This window comes from Athene noctua, chromosome 10 (genome assembly GCF_965140245.1).
Source record: "Athene noctua chromosome 10, bAthNoc1.hap1.1, whole genome shotgun sequence".
NCBI lineage: Eukaryota > Metazoa > Chordata > Aves > Strigiformes > Strigidae > Athene > Athene noctua.
The window spans coordinates 21818726-21837861 of NC_134046.1; the positions used below are offsets into that span (position 1 = coordinate 21818726).

Genomic DNA, 19136 nt, shown 5'->3' on the forward strand with positions numbered 1-19136 from the left:
GAGGCTGCAGGAGCTGAGGCAGCAGGGAAAGGAGCACAGCTATGGGGCGGCCCTGGACGGCTGAGCCGCTCCCATCACTTCCTCCAGCCAAGAATGGAAGGAAGTCTCTCAGCCTGTACGCTTCATGCCAACCAGACTTGCCTTCCCCGGAATGAGAACACAGCAAGAATGGCATTTGATGATTACCCAACACATGCACCTCACTCATCAACACCTTACCTGTATGAAAAATTCCACATCTGACTGTCAGAGCTGTGGTGCAATCCTTTAAGTAATGTTTAGCAACAACTGCAGCTTGCCCAGTTGTCAAGGCAGACTATGGAGCAGCTGGCTCACAATCTCCCGGCCTCAAAAAAATGCGAAGCACTTCTGTTTCCCCTCCTTCTGCCTCCCCACCCCCATCAGCAGAGAGTACAGAGAGAACCAGGAGAAGCAAAATGAGCAGATTACAAAGAACAAATGAACAATACTTTGGAAATTGCAAGGTGAATATGTATGTTTTACTATAAATAGTTAAGCTGAGCTAATTCCTGTTACTTCATGCTGTATGAAAACAAAAGAAAACAAGAAGACCCATCTAATCACACCAGTCTTTGTGCCGATCTTCCGTACAAACTGGAACAATGGAAAAATCTAGCACAAAGTTTTAGACGCAGTATGATTTTAGCAGACACAAAAATGAAGAGGATAGCACTAAAATCTATGGACCAGAGGTAATAAAAGCAAGACACTTACAGATGCGGATTGAACATTCGACTCATTTTAGAAACATGGTCGTTTTCACAGTCTAGCTCATCATCCCCTTGGTCCATGCTGAGCTTTCTCTTGTTGGGACTGATAGGAGGAGGGCCTGTTCGATGGTTGGTTAGAGCAGAGGATACTGGAAGAGACTGCATTCTGGGCTCCCCTCTTAGAGCTGCTTCACCTACAGGAAGGAGACAATGAGAATGAAGACGACAGGAAAAAGAGAGGTAAAACAGCATTCTCTTTGAAAACATTCTTGCAGAAAAATTTCCCAACCAGATTCAGGTCTGCACAGGCAAATTTAACATGGTTGCAAGATAAATAAGGCGTCATAAACCATACTTTAGTACTTCATGCTGAAATAAACAGTTGAAAAAAGGTAATATAAGAGGGGTCAACTCACCCCAGATGATCTGAAAGGTTGAGCTAACACATCTTTCCAACAGCATTTTTATTCAGAAGCATTCCTCCTTACAAGCTGCCATTCCAGCACTGAACTTTCATTACCTCATTCTGCAAAGCATGACTATTCGCAATGAAACACGCTTTGTTCCTTTTCTTATGGTTGTGGTTAGAAATTCCAGGGCTACAGTTCACATTTATGCCAAATATTCAAGATCTAAAACTGAACAAACGTTCAAATTCTCAAATGATTCCTTTTACAAAAAGCTGTCCAAAACAAGCTTGTCTGGTATATAACTGTGCAAGGTAAAAATTAGGGAAAAAATTGTACCTTGCTGATGCAAGTTTTAAGTTTGTCCTTAAATGTCCTCCTCTATACCTTTAAACTACGTTTGAAACAATGAACAATTCTTCAGCACAAGAATCACAAAATCTCAATTTTCAGAATGATAATTTTCAACTAGTCAGACTGATGGTAGAGTAGTGAGTAGAATATAAATTTATATAATCTAACACTTATCAGAAAATGCCATTCACTGCATGTGGGAGCTGTGTATAAATAATTCCAGAAATGATACAATTAGCTTGCGCATAAACACATTCACATATTGTTACTAAGCGGGCATTAAAGTGTGCCACAGCACTGCTCCCATTTCAATTAAATGTCTCACTCAATGTATAGCCTAAAGCACAGTGCTGAATTTCACCAGCAGTTATGGACTTTACTGGAACTCACATCCTTACAGCCACAGGTCATATTTAGACCTCATAGGGATTCAAAGATGTTAAAAAAAAAATGCTTTGGAGGCTCTGTAAGGGGCTTGGAGAGGAGCTAAATTAACCAGGGTTACCTATTCTGGTAATATTCCTGAAATAGCCACTTTTGCTAGAGTTTGAAGTTTGTATTTTTCCTACACTGCCAGAAGCATTTTGTTTTCTACATGGCCATAATTTCCAGAACTAAAATTAGGATGAAGTTAACTCGATCTACAGCCCTGAGGTACCTGACAATGGAAATCTTTGTATGTCACCACACATTTTCACATCATCGCTGAGGCAGATGATTTATAAAATGCTGCCCTAATTCCACACACGACAAATACTATTTTGTTGGAAAAAGAACGAGTGAGGAGAAAACCTCCTGAATGTTTACCAGTAAAAATAAGCATTTTGCCAATTTAGTCAGCATAATATAAACTAGCAAATATACACTGACCTATAATACACCACAAGTCATGATTTCTATTAAAGACTCTGGCACCAAATCTAAATAGGAACTTTCCATCTCAGCTCTAAATAGTAAAAACTGTGCTCTACTGCAAATGCTCTAAGACAGACATCCAGACACCCTCCTGTTCAAAACAAAGTGTTAATTGGGAAGCCCCCTGCAACCACTCTAATGTCACAGGAGAAGTTTTTATCAAAAGGGCCTCTCATATGAAATAATCTTCGTATCAGTAAAATTTCTGCATTTTTTCTTCAGCCTTTATATTTTGCCAGTAGAAACCTCCACCTACATAGTGTTCATATTCTAAACATACTTAATTTTAGAAGTAAACCACATCATACCGGTTTCTCTCAGTGAGGAATCTCCCTTACTTCTATCTTTGAGAAAAATAAGTTAATACTAATGTCAAAAGATAAACTTTCATCAACTAAGGTTTATGATACTTTCATCCCACCCATACACAATAATTCTTTCCTCTGCAGTATCTCAGATCACTTCTGAAGATTCAAACACAAAATTCCGTTACAGGAATTACAGATTCCATGTAGGAACCCAACTCCTACTGACTTCTCCTGAGCAAATACTGACAGGAACACAGGCAACCTAAATATCCATGTAAAGCTAACTCTGGTGTTTACAGAAGACAAAAATCTCTAGACACTGTCCAATTTTCTAAGTTAGAAACTTTTCCTTTTTCCCAAATAGCAACTAGGAGGCTGATACTATACAATTACCTCAATGGGTTTTTTTCTTTAAAAAAACCTGCAAAAATTAATCTTCTTATATGTATGGTAACAACAGCATTTATATATTAACATCCAGATTGAGTACAAAATCTGGTAAAAATGTTATTGCTATTGTTGGACATAAAGAAACCCATTTTAAAGAAATCTAGTGAAGAAAGGAATGGCTTCTAATTAAAGCCTGTCAAATTTGGTAATGCATTTTCTTACTCATAAAGTAATGTGGTAACTATGCAGGGGGCACGAGGGCCTTCAGATAAACATATAAGAACTGTCCAGTGTATCTGCAGCACCACAGGGCCATAGGGCCAAAATTCATCAAATTAACAGAACTTAAAAGAGGTGGCAGCAGTGAGCAGGCAGGAGCACTGAGAGCTCTTCCAGGACAGGCTGGAAGAAACCGAGTACCCTCCTCGTGAGAAGAGACAAGTGTCTGGGGCCCAGCATCTTGCAGAGCCCACCCTGCAGACACACAGCAAGCGGAGAGCAATACCAAACAAAGAGTCCAGATAACAGGGGAAGATCAAGAGGAAAAATATCTCTACATTGTTTATGGGGACAAACTGCAGAGTCATATACTGTATTTGCACTGTACCAGGAGTTCTCGTGTGGCCTGTAAGTTTGATTGGGGCTAAAAATGCTTTTTATTTAAATAAAAAGGCAACTTCTTTCCCCACTACTTTCCTCCTTACCAAACTTGAATTTAAACCAGAGAGGAAGAAACCACAGCACAGTCTACCACACAAAATGCTGTTTTACTGACTAGATTTGTCTCCCCCAACTGACCACACTCCATGGTAACCAGACTCGCATCATACAGCTGGCAAGACAAGACTCTGATAAAACAACTGTGTTTTATAAAATTCCCCAAGTCCAAACTCCAGTTTTCAAAATTCATTACTGTGACGGCTTGTGTCTGCACTGCAACTGAAAGCAGAGATAGCAAACACATTTATTGTGCCTCTCATAATACTTGTCTTTGTTTCAGCAAGCAGCTGGTGTAAGGCACTCCAGATCTGCTGCTTTCAGATAGTTCTACTTACAACTATTCATACTGGCCTCTCCTTTTTTTTTTTTTTTTTCTTTTTTCTTTTTTTATTAAAACTGTTAGGCAACATGATAAAGCACAGACAAGCTAAACAGAGATAACAACGTGACGTAGTGTCTGCCTATATAGCAGCACTGCAGTAGTGCGCTCACTCGGTTGACAGAAGTCCATGCAGTCAGCAAGAATGTTCTTTATTTTAACCACTTAGGAGCCTAAACTGAAAGCGATTCAAATTAATATGTGCAAACTAAATGTTTGTAAAACCAGTATGGCCCTTTTCAGACATATACACCACCAGGACAGTCCTCTGTAAACAGTGGATCTTCAGCACTGTTTGCCTTTCTCTTGTAGTATCTGTGTCCCTACTGAAACGTCCATGCAATACAGACATCACAATAGCAAAAATCATGTTTTTACAAGTGTGGATTTGACAGCAAGACACCAGAGAAGTCTTAAAATATGTCTGAGAACTCCAGGAGTTACCACAGACTGGAAAAAAAAAATACACTATTTGGGCAGCTAGCTTCCTTCCTCTCCGACCTAGCAACTCGGTATGGGCTGCACTAAGACATGGCTACCATATCCTATTCCCCCTCCCAATTTCCTCTCTCCCGCTGGCTACTATTAATGCACAAAATCTGAGCATTAATTACAATCCAGAAAAGAAAAGCTTTGTCTTTCCAGCTGAAGACTGACATGATACAGTCCTTAAAACAGATTGAAACAGAACTCCTTGAAAGAAAATTCCAGCACTGCCCTTGCCCATTTTACTTTTCCATTCTACATCTGACAAATGATTTGTCCACAAGAGTAAATTCAGGACACATTTATTAACTTTGAAAAGAAATTAAAAAAAAAAAAAATTCCTCGGTTGTGGTGTCTGCTAGCAGGGTCCTTACCTTTAAGGTCTTGGATTGAATTACCAAGACCTTAGGCCACTCTATTCATTAATAAAACCATGGGCATGAGAGTTTAACAGACTCTAATTAACGTGCATTACACCTTTAATTACCTTTTCCAATACCTCCATGCAGACATTAGTAAAAGGAGGTCATTAGTAAAAGGGGCTGCCTCATGTTCTTAGGGCCAGACATTCCCAGGAATCAACAGTACATGAAGATCAAGGGCAGTTTTCTCTACTGATCCAAGACCAAAATTTAGCTCTCATGACATATGAAACATTTCTGCTGAAAAGCCAAGACATTCACAAAAGCTATATATATGTGAAAAGGATACTATAAAATGAAATTTGTTTTATTTTCTATTCCTGTATTCTAACAATCATGAGATTAAATTGCAAATAGATTGGAACGAATTTATAAACTATTGCACGTTTTCTTCTGCCATCTCAAACACAGAAGTCAGCCTGTGCCAACATAAATTGGGATAAGTGGCATAAAAATTCCAATTCGTGGACAAAAATCACATGATTTGAGATATCAAATACCAAGCAGGGAAGTCACTGCAAATTACTCAATTCAACAAGTCATCAAAACAAGTTATCAAAACAAAAGAATCACAGTACAGAATTAATCTGCACATGTTGTCAGCTGCCTAGTTTGGGTCTCACTTCGCAGCATACTATATACATTGTAAGAGGACCAATATCCTTGAAATTGGGAAATTCCCCAGAAATTAAGTCTGTGTGAAATAGTTCAGACAATCTTAAAAGTATGTAATTTAAGGCAGATTTATTTCACTTGCTTGACCAAAGAAAATTGATTAATCCATTCAGACTCCTCAGTAGTAAATCTCTGGTTCATGAAAAAAAGATATCCTAAGCAGTCACAAATTATTTATATTTGCTGAATATTTCTATAACCCCTACTCAAACAAACAAAAAGATCCGTTATGTAAAAACATCATTTTGTACCACTACTTTACTTTTGGTTTGCAGTTTCTATAAAAGATATGATTTAAAGTGAGTTTAAATAAAATTTAATTCTGGGAAACAGTCTGCCAAATGCTGTAACAAAGTCACAGTAGTCTGTATTTCCTTTGTAGTATATAAAACAGGCCTACCTGGAAAGCATAATAAAGCAGCAAACTACAGGAACAACAAAAATTAAGTATTAATGAGAACAGCCTAATCATAAAACACTACTATGAAATTAGATCTTGGAAATATTTTTTATTATAATTGATAGATTTCTTTCAGCAGCCAACTGACTGATTCACTTATCTGACACATATTTTACTGGCTTTCTTGTAGTATGACAAAAAGCTAATTTAACAGAAACCAAAAAAATCACATATACATGTACAGCAAAATTGGCAAAGTCCCGTTCTCCTCCGTTTACAAAACATATGAAAAGCACTTACTCCTGGAACCAAGCTCTGGCTACCACTGTGCAGAGATATGTATGCCAGAAAATCCATAGCCAAAAACAAAATACAGAGATTAAATCGACTATTCTGTTCTGGCTCCTCCATCTGACCATGCCTGCCAATGAAGGACACATTATGCTTGACATTGCAAGCAAGAACATAAAATAGTGACCTCTGCATTCAATCATCTCCACCTACTTTTTCCTCCTCTTTCTTTCAAAAGACTGCACAAAGAACAGAATTTAGGTACTGGCAGAGTGCAGGCATGCTTGCTTGAGGACCCTTTAAAAAAACACATTGTTAATCAGAGATGAGCAGCACAGGCTAAAGCAGATTTCAACTTAACATATATTGAAAATGCTGTATTATACACAAAACACTAAATTGTGGCAGGTGGGAAATGGCACAGTTGCCTCCCCAAACCTAACTGTAACTGTATTTGCTCCTTCAAATGTACTGTGAAAAACTGACTACATCACCTTATATTCTCTCTCATCATATTGTAAAAGCATAGCTGTAGAAAATATCATATGTATACTCTCTATACGTGAGTTGACTTATATGGCTACATATTTGAGTTCTACAAACGACTTCATAAACATAGGAGAAGTAAAATGTCTTAGCTGACCACTTAAACTATGATTGAAATAAATTCTCTTCACTCTGGTAACCAGGTACCAACAGAGTCTCCTTTTAATACATTTTTGGTGTTAAATAAAAAAAAAAAAAAAAAACCACCCTGTAAAAAAATATCTTGGTAAGTAGGCAAGAAATTGATGGCATGGAAAGAAGAAGGGCAGCAGATATGCCACAAAGCAAGCAGGATGGAATAAATTTTAATGCTCTGGTCTGGCAGAGCTCCTTAATATTTCCTCTGTCAAATTTCAATTTTCACACCTCAACAGTTGTGACTGTGGGGTTGTGTTCTGTTCCAACCCAATAATGAACTCAGGCTTAGGTCCAATTGCAGAGCATGAGACTACTTCATAAATCTGCAGATCTCCCTTTAAGAACATGTCCCATTTAGCTAACTTTTGCAGCACCTGTCTGAACTGAAAGTCTAAATATCGTTCCTTTCTTCTGCTTAGAGTACCTGTACTCATGTAAACTACGGCTAAAAAAAGATTGCAATTATCTGGCAGACAAGATTTAAATGCGATCGATGCTAGACTGCACTGATCTCCAGATAAATAGCAACAGGAATGTCTACAATACTTGGTAACATCAATGTCCAAACAGGATTTCCCTCGGTTCAAGCCTGAGGATGGGGTTTTTGCTCAGGAAGCAGGGTTGCTCCCAAAGAGCTCTCCTTTCTGACAGCTCTCCCAGGAAAGCCCTGCATCAAACATCTAAGGTCTGTTAAGAGGGACTAAAATTTAACACAAGTTACCATTTGATGTTTGCTCAATGCATTACAGAGGCTTGCACAAAAGAAAGGCAAGCTGCGGTGCTGAGCAGCCACCAAGCACGACCAGGTACAGAGAGCAGCACGTGTCTGGCTCCCTACGGCGCTGGACTTGGGCCACCCAGCCCTGCCCACCAACACCGGGCTTGGCATGCAAGCAAGACCTACAGTAATTACAAAATAGTGGACTGTCCCACACAGACACATCGTCACTCTCTGGCTACCCTTGTCCCGTGACCATGTGTGGTCAGACACACACAACCCTTGCTCAGGTAAAAGCCACAGTCAATATACCGGCACATAAAGGAAACTGTCAGAAGTGCCGCAGCTAACTTCAAAACTGACAGTAACACCTTCCTGAACAAGCTGACGATGGTACAACTGCTAAGCTCCTCAGATTCATTGTACTTCCTATGTATAGAAGGCTACAGATTACTTTTATTCAGTGCAGACCAGCGTGACCCAACAAGAGCATCCCAAACGAGGTGGGGGATAAAAGAGAAAGGAACGCAAAGGGAGAAGCATCATTTACATTTTCTGCAGAAAACAGTAAATTTCACATTCTTATATTTGTATAGAAAACATGACATTCGTATTTACTGGGGAAGCAAAAAGATATACGATCCATTTAATGCTGTCAAAACATACTGCATTCTTAAGTATTGTAAGTAGTTCTGGTGTATCCCTACACCATGCTCTCTGCACAGCAATACTGAAATTTAGTCATTTAAGTTTCTAAGTAATGTTTTCTCCTCCATGCAGCTGAAATCTCTATAGAGATTCTAGGCAAGTGTTTGTGGGCTAGACCCATGAAGAGAGGTGAGGTCCCACCAGCCTTGGGGCCTCAGAGTAAGAGGCACCTAGTAACCTGGCTGGAATGCTTATGGGATGCATACACTCAAGAAAGCGGGAAACAAACACCATGCTGATGGTTACAGTAATTCCTAATACAGACAATCATTCCAGAATATGTAATTAAAACTACCGGCTTGAAAAGTTTAAATAATAAACGTATCAATAATAAACATATCAGAATTCAGCTTCCTTTAATTTATTTGCAAAACTGATATACTGCATTCTTTCACGTTTCTGATAAGTGGATTTTAAAAGTTGCCAGATAAAATTATTTACTTTTATCAGTGTGATAATGTGATTTTATTAAAAATGTAAAAGCTCCATCAATAAAAAACTGTGAATGAAATGTAACTAAGTCAAGATGTTGAAGATCTCGGTTTCTAAAACGATGGTGGTTTTCAGATCTAGGTGTTCTTTTGTCACCCAGCTAAATGACTTACTGTGTTACATAAGACAGCAAAGCTAAACTGATCAAAGCCTAGCCTGTCTTTTAGCAGAAACAATCAAAGCTAGCAGATCTGTCACCTATTTCAAAACTGAATCGAAGTCACATCAAGGTCACAACAGAAAAAATTGTTAGATTGGGTGTTTAAGCAGTATTTCAACATACTAAATGATACCTTATGTACTTTCATGCAGTGGCAAAGAGAGACAAAAAGCAAATTCAATTTGTGAAAGCTCAAATTTGAACAATTCCTCCTAAGTAGACAGAAAACATTAGCTACCCTCTCTCAGGGTTTTTTTAGACACTGCTTCTGTCAGTGGACAGCAATGTAGATACTCAGGTCTGAAACACCACCTTCTGCTCTGATGGCTGGTATTTTACGGATATGATCCTGTAAGAGAAATTAAATTCTAGACTACTGCACTGGGTAATCAATGCTCCTTGTGGATATAAGCACAGTCAGTATGTTCTACAGCAACCATGCTTAAAACATTAATTTTTGAGTTCACTTCTAATGGGGTCATATTAAAATTAAATCAAATAAATCGTGCACTGTTTCTTCTTTCATAAGAATTTGAAGCAAAAGGTGCTATATGCAAAGCTAAAAAAAATATTCCACTTATTTAAATTGGAATCTATTTTTAGATATACAGCAAGCTTTTATTGTAGTTTACTATAAACATGCTCCGAACACCTTTTTTCACATTATTCTCCTTTGCTACATGTGGAAAAATTCAGAGTGTCAAGAAAAATAGCCTTCTAAAAGAGCTGAATGCAAGTCCTGCAAAGCTTTCTGCTAAGTTCCCTGATTGGATTCCTATTAGTAGCATACAAGTGACTCAAAATGGTAAGTAACAAAAAAAAACCCCTCAAAACACATAAAAAGCAAAAGTCATGGCTACTGCATTTTCCCCATATGGCATGTGGCCAAGCAGTCAAATACCTGAAGCTGCTTCCACAGGACAGGAGGAGGTGGGATGGGAGGCAAGCCTTAACCATCCCATGAACATGGACACACAACTAGGAGCTGCTGCCACCTTCATGGTCACCAACAGAATAATCTCTTCCTAAACTGAGGTGAAATGAGCAAATTACAACAGGCCTAGCAAACACATGAAAAATTTCCATTTCGGTTTTGGTCTTCTGCTACCTGATTGCAGCCTGTCTGAAATGAACTCACGTATTTAAGGAACACAGAGCCCCTTCAACCAAGCTGGTCAGAATATTGAAGACTAATCCATGGAGTGTCGGAACAATTCCACCCCATCTCCCACAAAGAATCCATTGTAAAGAACAAAATCCCTTTGTCCTCCAAAATGGGCTCCAAAATCCCTTCTCCAGAGGGGAAGCAAGAGAGCAATGACAACTGTGCAGGGCAGTCAGGCACTCTGAATCCAACAGCAAACTACATGAGCCATTCAGATGAAAACAAGATAGTCTTTTGATCATGCTATTTACATAGAAAATGAGGAGGACGTGTCAGCTTGCCAGTTCCTTATGTGCAGGGTTTTACTGTAACTGATGGCAGTGGGCTGAGATATGACCCAGCCAGTGCCTCAGCCAGTAGAAGAGAATTAATTCAAGCTCACCATAAGCACTACAAGGTTGGATAATACAGATCCTTCAACCCACTGGCTTTGTATTATTCTGATACACAACCCAACAGTCTTCCTCAGATGTTGCTCACATGTAGTGTTTTAATTATCAAAAACTTGTGAAGGCTTCATCTTCTAGAAAAGCCCAGAGAACAGTGTGGCTCATAAGATGGAGAGGAAAGGATGCCACCTAATTTCTCCAGGGGTAGGGGTGCTGGTATAAAGAAAGATACATAAAACCCCCAAAATATTACCATTGTTCCTGAAAAGATTGTCTTCTGAAAGAAACAGACACACACCACCACTTAGGAAAAAGATAAAATTAATTTTGTGCCTCTGACATAGCATTTTTCAATCTTGGGTTCATGACATGCAACTAAGATAAGTAATTTTATTGTGAAAAAAAGCTCACTACGAAGAGATCGACAGAAGAATTTTAAGTAACCACAGGGTACAAGAGTTTGAAAACCATTGTTCCACTAGAAGATTCAGTTGTGAAAAACCTGGTACCAGAGAACATTACTAATTCCTCCTCAAAAGGACTGAAGATAATGGATCTGAATTAACGCTCCTACCCACTCCAAGTCAGCACTACCATGCAATGACTGAGACTGCCAGAGGTCAGATTCAGAGAGATAAAAGGGAGACAGCCCTATGGTGCTACGGGATATACAGAAGCACTGTCTAAATTGTAGCTGGACTGTTTATTTCACAAGAAGGAAGGTGGTTTACGGGGCCAAGTTGCAGGGTCGCTTAAAATAAATGTTCTCTCCAAGGGGAAGCAACGCAGGAAAGATAGAGGGAGGGATTGTGTTTGCTACCAAAAAATTACATGCTGCCTGGACAGCCTTTCTCACAGTTTTCTGGGCACCGAGGGCAGGTTTTCCAGAACACTTGGAAAAGCAAGGAACAAGCAGAAATTCATATATTTGAAGTTATCTTGACAATCATGGGATTGGAATGGGTGAGTAGTACCAGAGTTACACTTTACTTCTCCGAGACCTTTAATGAGAGCTTTGTCTTCCTCCCCCTGTACCTACTATTCTTTAGCTGAATCTCCCTTCTGATTAACTTAACTCCAGGCTCCTTATTTATTTATTTCAAAGCTGCAGAAGCAACTCATTTCAGAGAAAAGACAGGGAAGAGCAGATGAGTTGATGAAATGAAGGTAACAAAAAACGTCAGTTGTATGTTTGTGTCCCACCATTCACATGGTACTAGCTCCACAGGATCCAGAAATTAAATCTCTCACTACATGACTATGATATTACTCCCCAGTTAATTATCTGCTAAATCCTTTCCCATTTTACTTGAATGATGTACATCCCAAACATTTCTGCAGATCTACTCTCTATTACACAATAAAGATGTTCCACCACATAGTTAAGCAGGCACTCTACTAAATACCATTGTGAATTTTTTAATGGAACCAAACAGCCACTTCAGGGGCAGTGAGACACTGCATTAATTAAGAAGGTTTGGAAGCACTGCTTTAGGTCATAAATGGGTTATCAGCTTGCCTGTTGCTGAGCCATGCACTGCATGACCACAGTTGGACTGCTATTTAATTGAAGTTTCTCATCCCAACTCATCTTCTGAAGAGAATTATGAAATTGTCAGCATCAGTGGGCACATTCCTTTTATGCAACCCAACAGGCTTCAAATATAAAAGAACAGACCTGCAGAGATTCCATGGCTCAAATACAGGAACTTAAAATTCTTCCATCCCACTATTTTTTGTAAGAGCTCATTCCTTGGATCAGCTAAAAAGACTCAACTGCTTCCACCGGAACAGATTTCATCATCTCAGTTTAGAAGGGCTCCACTATAGATGAACCACAGTCACAAGAGATTTTAGTCCAGAAGCGTCTGCTCCCCCCATGACTGCTGATCAGAAAGCAAGCACCTAGTCCATGTATCACCAGTCCAAGCTTCAAAGACCAGAGTCTTTATCTGCTTAGCTTATTAATTACAACTTTTATTTGCACGTCTCAAAACAAACAGGTAAAAGCACTTTGGTTTAGCAGCTACGGCAAAGTATTACAACCAAGGCACTCTGAATGTTGCTCTCAGCCTTATCCCTGACTTATGTGAATTTAACCAATTACAGATCTTTTTTCCCCTCTGTAAATCATGTTCACTATTTACTTCGTGGGGTAGCTGAAGTTTGAATTAACTAGGTTTCTGTGAGGACTAGAATTCTGCAGAGAGGATTACAAAAATAAATATGTTACAATGAGTATTTAAATGTTTGTTATCATACTTGCTTCTAAATGGACTCATTGAGAAACATTTGAAATCAAATTGGGTAGTGTTCAATTTACCGTACTACAAAGAAAAACAAAGTACATCCACAGATTAGCTGTTAAGGCAAGCGTAATGTACCTCAAAGCAGTTACAGTTTTAGAAATAAGGACTTTTAAGGATTTTTAATGGAAGAAAACTATTAATTTTTTTTTTGCTTATGAGCTAAGTTATATACATTGATTATATAATGCTGATAAAAGAAGCTTCTTCTAAGAGAGAAACTAGTTGGGAGTCTGTAAACATCATTGTTAATGCTGGAATTCGTATTTTTGACACCTTTGGTAAGTAGCTCAGTATGATGCCTACAGCAAGACAAGAGCAAAGTGTTCACCTCTAACTGTAGCCACTGCTTTTAGAGTATTCAGCAGGAAAAGTGTGCACGTCAGCATTCTCCCAGCTGGCTCTATGAGATTTAATTTACGCCGACCACAGAGTGACTGCGATAGCTCTCCAAGATGCCACAGCATGAAAACTGAAGGGTGGGGGTTAAACAAGCAGCAATGCACACCAGATGTCTGAGAAGGACATCTAAAAGATCTGGAGCACAAGGAAGCATATTAAAAAAAAAAAAAAATCCCCTTCAATGCCATAAATATTTATACTAAATCCAAGAAACTGGCTGAGTTCAAACTTGTCCTATATGAATCATACCGCACTTCTCTCACTCCATCTTCATTTAATGTGTTCTGTATAAAACCACCACAAAGGAGGTACCATACTTATGTGAACTTTTTTTTCTATATGCTGAGTACTTTTTGTAGAGCTCCTGCTTTAGAACAGATTGCTTTCCAAAGAATATAAACAGAACAACTAGTCTTATTTTACTTGGCTAGCTCCTGTGTGACATATACTGGTCTTCCTAGATAACGCAGATTCATAGAAATAATTTCCTTTTGACTGGACAACTTTGACCTTCTTCATACCATCATTTAATTACAATTAGCAATGCAACAGAGAAAACAACTCAAATTTAGTAATCTGGAGTCAAGAAACATTATTTTCTGTAAGGTTCTACTCTGAAAGTGCCAAGGCCTGCTAATTTTACAAATATCTAGATTCACATTCGTAAGTGAGACATACTAAACACTGACAATTAAATAACAAAATTGGAAGTCACAATACCACTCCTAAAGTGCAACCAAAGTGTGATAATGCCATTTGCAAAACAAGTAAATACTCATTCCCAGAAAACCAACAGCTATTCCACTTAGCTGCTTTGGTTTTCACTCTTCTTACTCAAAAGATTGCTGTGCTGGGCATTTTGTAGATGGTTGCTACAGAAGCTATTTGCCATCTGCTGTTCTGTGATTTTTGGTTAAAATAAAACATAGTAAGTATTTCAACACTGACATATTCCCATACAGCAGCGACAGTCCCATCCTGGGAAAAAAAAAAAAAAAGAAGATAGGCTCATCTACTAAATCTCTCTTACTTCTAACTACAACCCATGTTTAAAGTCAAAAAAACTATTTCTGCACGCTGAGGAATAAATATTAAGTCTTGCAAACCAGGGAGTTGTAATGCTGAGTGGTTTCCATGCCTGCCCTGTCAAATGGGTTTCCAGGAAAAACTATTGCTTTTTAAACACAACTGGTTCCAAACTTTTCCTGGGAGAGCAAATATATTTCCTGGAACCTGCTAGCAACGCTTGGAAGAATGGGAGGAAAGTTATACACTGCAATGCTTGATTCTCACAGTTGACAAGGAACACTCCAAAATGATGAAGAGTGAAAAAGAATGTGTCTTAAAATAATGAAAGATAGACTCTTGTAACAATGTGTATTATGAAGACAGGAGCCATTTTTTGTGAAGGAACTAAGCTGGCACCTGCCTGATGAAGGCTTACTTTCTTTCCTCCTCTGATGTCACAAAGACTGTAACACCCCACTTCATATCCAAAACACTATCTACCTCCATCCATGTACACCACATTGGGGATGATCTTTTCCTCCAAAGGCAAAATGAGGCACAAAGTGTCACACGGGACATTGCACCATGAGGTACAGCATTAACAAGTTCTTGTTTTTAACACTACCAACAACCAAGTTAAAAAGCAAAGAAAAAAGTGTTAATCTGATACCAAACAGTGCCATGAAACTTAGTTAAAGGAAACATTCTAAACTCCATTTCACACTTGTCCCCCACACTCTTACTGCTTTCTGCCTAAGATTCTCAGGACTTACGTTTCTATTAAAACTAGGTATATCTAAAGGTCTTTGATGAAGGCTCACCACCTCACTGGAATTTCTGGGTGACTCTGGCTAAAACCAATGTTGTGGTGTTCCCAGGAACACCACTACTTTAAGTTCACCAAGGTTATACAAGAAAAAGCTGTACAGAGCTCCTTCCTAACAAGTAAAATGCTCCAAGCTTGCCTTACCTTAGAATCAGTGCCAAACTACTACTGACATTAAGAATAAAACTCTTCCAACTCCATCCATCTGTAACATGAGGTTTACAAGTTGATAGGGACAACCCTAATTAAGAGCTCAAGTGCCTGTTCAAAACTGAACTTGTGCTGATGATCTCCGGCCTCTCCTTCCGTCCCACCAAGAGTGGCAAGATACATGCCAGTACTCACCAAGCTACACGCGCCATTACATCAACTTGTAGAGACAGGCATGAGAACGTCAGCTCGCTCTTAATAAAAGCTGTTAAATGAAGCACCAAGGGAAATCTGCCTCCAGGAAATTCAAATTGTGCATCATGGCACTCATGGTGCATCTGTTACTGAACCCACAGTCTTTGCATAGTGCTTATACAACAACATCTAGCAGCGCTATACTGCACAGTCAATGATCTCCCAAAGTGCATGGCTTTTACTGGAAGGGAAAGGTTAAGAGTGACTGTGTCCAGCAATCGTTCCACGCTGATTTGTAAAGTAATTTTGAGGGAGATGATAGGGAGTGCATGATGAAGAAAAAATTGGGTGGCTTTAAAAAAGAAATTTAAACCAAAACCACTCATGACTCTTTAACACTAAAAAAGTATAATACCATTTTTGTAAACACTCCTCCAGAAACTTGTATTCATCACTACCTCATACTATTATCAGTCAAAAATTATAGGCTCTGTCCTGCTGGATTATTGTTAGTGTAAACAACTTTGCTAAATTGCTTGGCACATTGTCTGCATGCAACATGTTAAAACTGTCGTCTATTCAGCCAAAATCAAATATAAAGGCCCATCTGTATTAATCCTGAAGAAGAAATTAATAGTCAACTATTTTCATGCAAAGCAGATATTTAAAAAAGGCAAAACCAATACATATGGATGAACTTCTTCATTCATAATTTTAGATGCCACACAATGAAGACTGTTGTTTAAGCTTTATTTTTTCTCTAACAGTTCTCCATACAATACAGTGCATTGTTCAAACTCTGGAGCAATTTAAGCTTTTTCAATGTCTCCTAAAATCCCTGGATTTATATCCAAAGAGACCTGGCACTGTAACAAATTTGACTTGTGAGTAACAAGTTACAGCCTTTAAGCAAATTGCTCATTATCACAGAATTCAACTTACTGCTACAAACCTCACTACCTTTTATTTCACAAAAAAAGTGCTGCCTATCTTATCTATTGACAGTTGTGGGATAACCCACTATTGTATTTGTTAATTTCCTTGTTTGAGTTCTCAGTACAAATGCTGAACTAGCATCAAGGATGAGGAGAACAACAGAACTCCAGAGAAAAAAATGCTTAAGTATGACCAAAATCTATCTTGCCTTTGATGAATGAGGAAAATAAACTGAATTTTGATGTCAGTACTGAAGAGGATATTCCCAACTTCACACCAGGAGGAAATGAGTAAGAAAAGCCCAACTGTGAAGTTGGAGCTCATTGTTTTTTCCTGAAGATAAGACACACTGAAAAAGCAAACCCCACAGAATGTTCTATAAATGGGGAATGTTCTCTAGGTGCATCTTAATTTATATGACTTTAAACAAAAATTTTACACTGCATTACAATTAAGAACACTTAATTCACCACGAAGGAGATTTTTACCCCATTTATTATTTCACTAATTCTTAATAGAATAATAATGTTAGTCATTTTATATATTTAGAAACTAAACTAAACTTCAGAGTTAATAGGAGAAACTGATGTTACAAGCCCAGAGTAAAATGCAAGGTCAGCAAAGAAAATGGATGGAAACTATTCTTTATAACTTAAGAAAACACGTTACATTTCATTAAAAAGCAAATGAAGTTAGCAGAACCTCTTTCAGGCTCCTTGTTTGATATCAAACATCTAAACTGGACTTTTTGGGAAGAGATGCATATATTCAAAATGCCTTGCAGTGCCCTAAGAAGATCTATAGCTATGCAAGCTCAGTGCTGTAGCCAACTAATGCTTCACTGTTACAGGAAGTCAGTGAAATAATTATGTAATATGCCACTAACTAATGTAAGCTGTCCTGAAACCAAAAAGGGGTGTTTTTCTACAAATCTGGATCCAATTTTCTTCATTAAAAAAATCCAGTCTTCTGGACTGTCCAGAGAACTCTATAACTATTCTGAGTGCTCCAAGTCTCATAACATGCCTGGGGGATTTCTTAGCATCTTATTGCATTTCTTTATACCTTTCCCAGCACAGCAGTTCAAGCCTTGAGAATGTAGTAATAACGCAAAGCATTTGAAAATGGGAGAGAGAGGAAGGAAGACAGAAATCTGCCTTCCAACACACAACCATCTGTACACTCCCTCAGATAAACAACAAAATGAAACAAATCTTCTACTGGGACACTGTACCTTCTCATACATATTCTATTGGAAACGAGGAGCCAAAACTTGCTAGGCTGCCCCTGCACTAGTCAAAGAGCAGGATCACCTGTGATTTGTTTTGTTTAACTCTGAGCCCTCCTGCCATTACCTCACACACAAGGCTCTCGGAGGAAGAATATTCAGCTAAAGTTAAGTGAGTTTCCATTGCAAAACAAGATGCAGATGTTCTACCTCTGAATACATGCCCAGATCAAGTGCTTGTCATTTGATACGAAGCACTGGGAATGCCAGACTGGTACAGAATGGTTCTGCTTCACGGCCTTTGCACCTCAGCGAGGGCAAGTCCCCCAAGAGTCTTCTGATGTCTCTGAGCTCATTAAGAAGAAAACAATTATATGAAAGCACTACTCATTAAACTGGCCACTGTTGATAACTGGCAGCAAATGTTTAGTAGGAGGATATCAGATGCATTCACGCTAAAAATCAACATCAACAAAATCAACAGATGCTGAATCAACAATTCTCTAATTAGTTCTTCTTTTCTTTCTTATTGCACCAAATAGATTACAATAAATTGCTTGAAATGGTTGATCGTTGCTGATATAACTGTCACCTTCCCACTGGCAAAGTCTAAACATTCTCATTTGAATGATTTAAAAATTTTCTTTCACCAGAGAGGGAGACAAAACTCAGATGTTCTTTTTTATGAAACTTGTAAAAAAACCCACCATGCTGTTAAAATTAAGATTTTCCTTCAAAAGCATCAATCAAAATTGAGATTATCATGGGGCATCACAAACTAGTAATAAGAAAGGTAGTAATAATATTAAGAAAAGACTCAAAAGGACACCAATAATCAGTATAAAACAAAAAACCCTGAGGAAAGGGAATGGCTTTATTCTGTGATTCAGCGTTCTGGATCCCCTTTCAAAAACCCTCTCACACCATCTCTGGTTATAATCCTTTTCCTGGCTGTGGCTGTCTTAATTACATGAGTGTACAGAACTTTCCATCATACTACAGAATCACACAAGCACTGAGGCTTGAAGGCATCTCTGGAGATCGATTATCTAGCCCAAACCTCCTGCTCAAAAACCGGGCTCAACTATGGCAGGTTGCTCAGGGCTGTGTCCAGTTGGGTTCTGAGTATCTCCAAATACAGAGACTCCACAATCTCTCTGGGCAACACATGTCAGCATCAGACCAACCTTACAGTAATAAACCAAAAAAATCTTATGTCTGAGAAAACAGGCAACTTCAGGCAGGGTTCCATACTACAAAGCAGTCAGCTAAATCTACAACACACCATTAC

At 38.6% G+C, this 19136-nt stretch overlaps 1 protein-coding gene across 2 annotated transcripts in view; it reads right to left on the bottom strand.

Moving 5' to 3' along the window:
- VGLL4 (vestigial like family member 4) overlaps positions 1-19136 on the bottom strand; it is a 92234-nt gene that overhangs the window by 25234 nt on the left and 47864 nt on the right. For both annotated transcript variants that reach the window (XM_074913767.1, XM_074913765.1), the window contains one exon: positions 736-925. In XM_074913767.1, coding sequence (XP_074769868.1) covers positions 736-925 — 190 coding nt within the window. The remainder of the gene's footprint in view (positions 1-735; positions 926-19136) is intronic.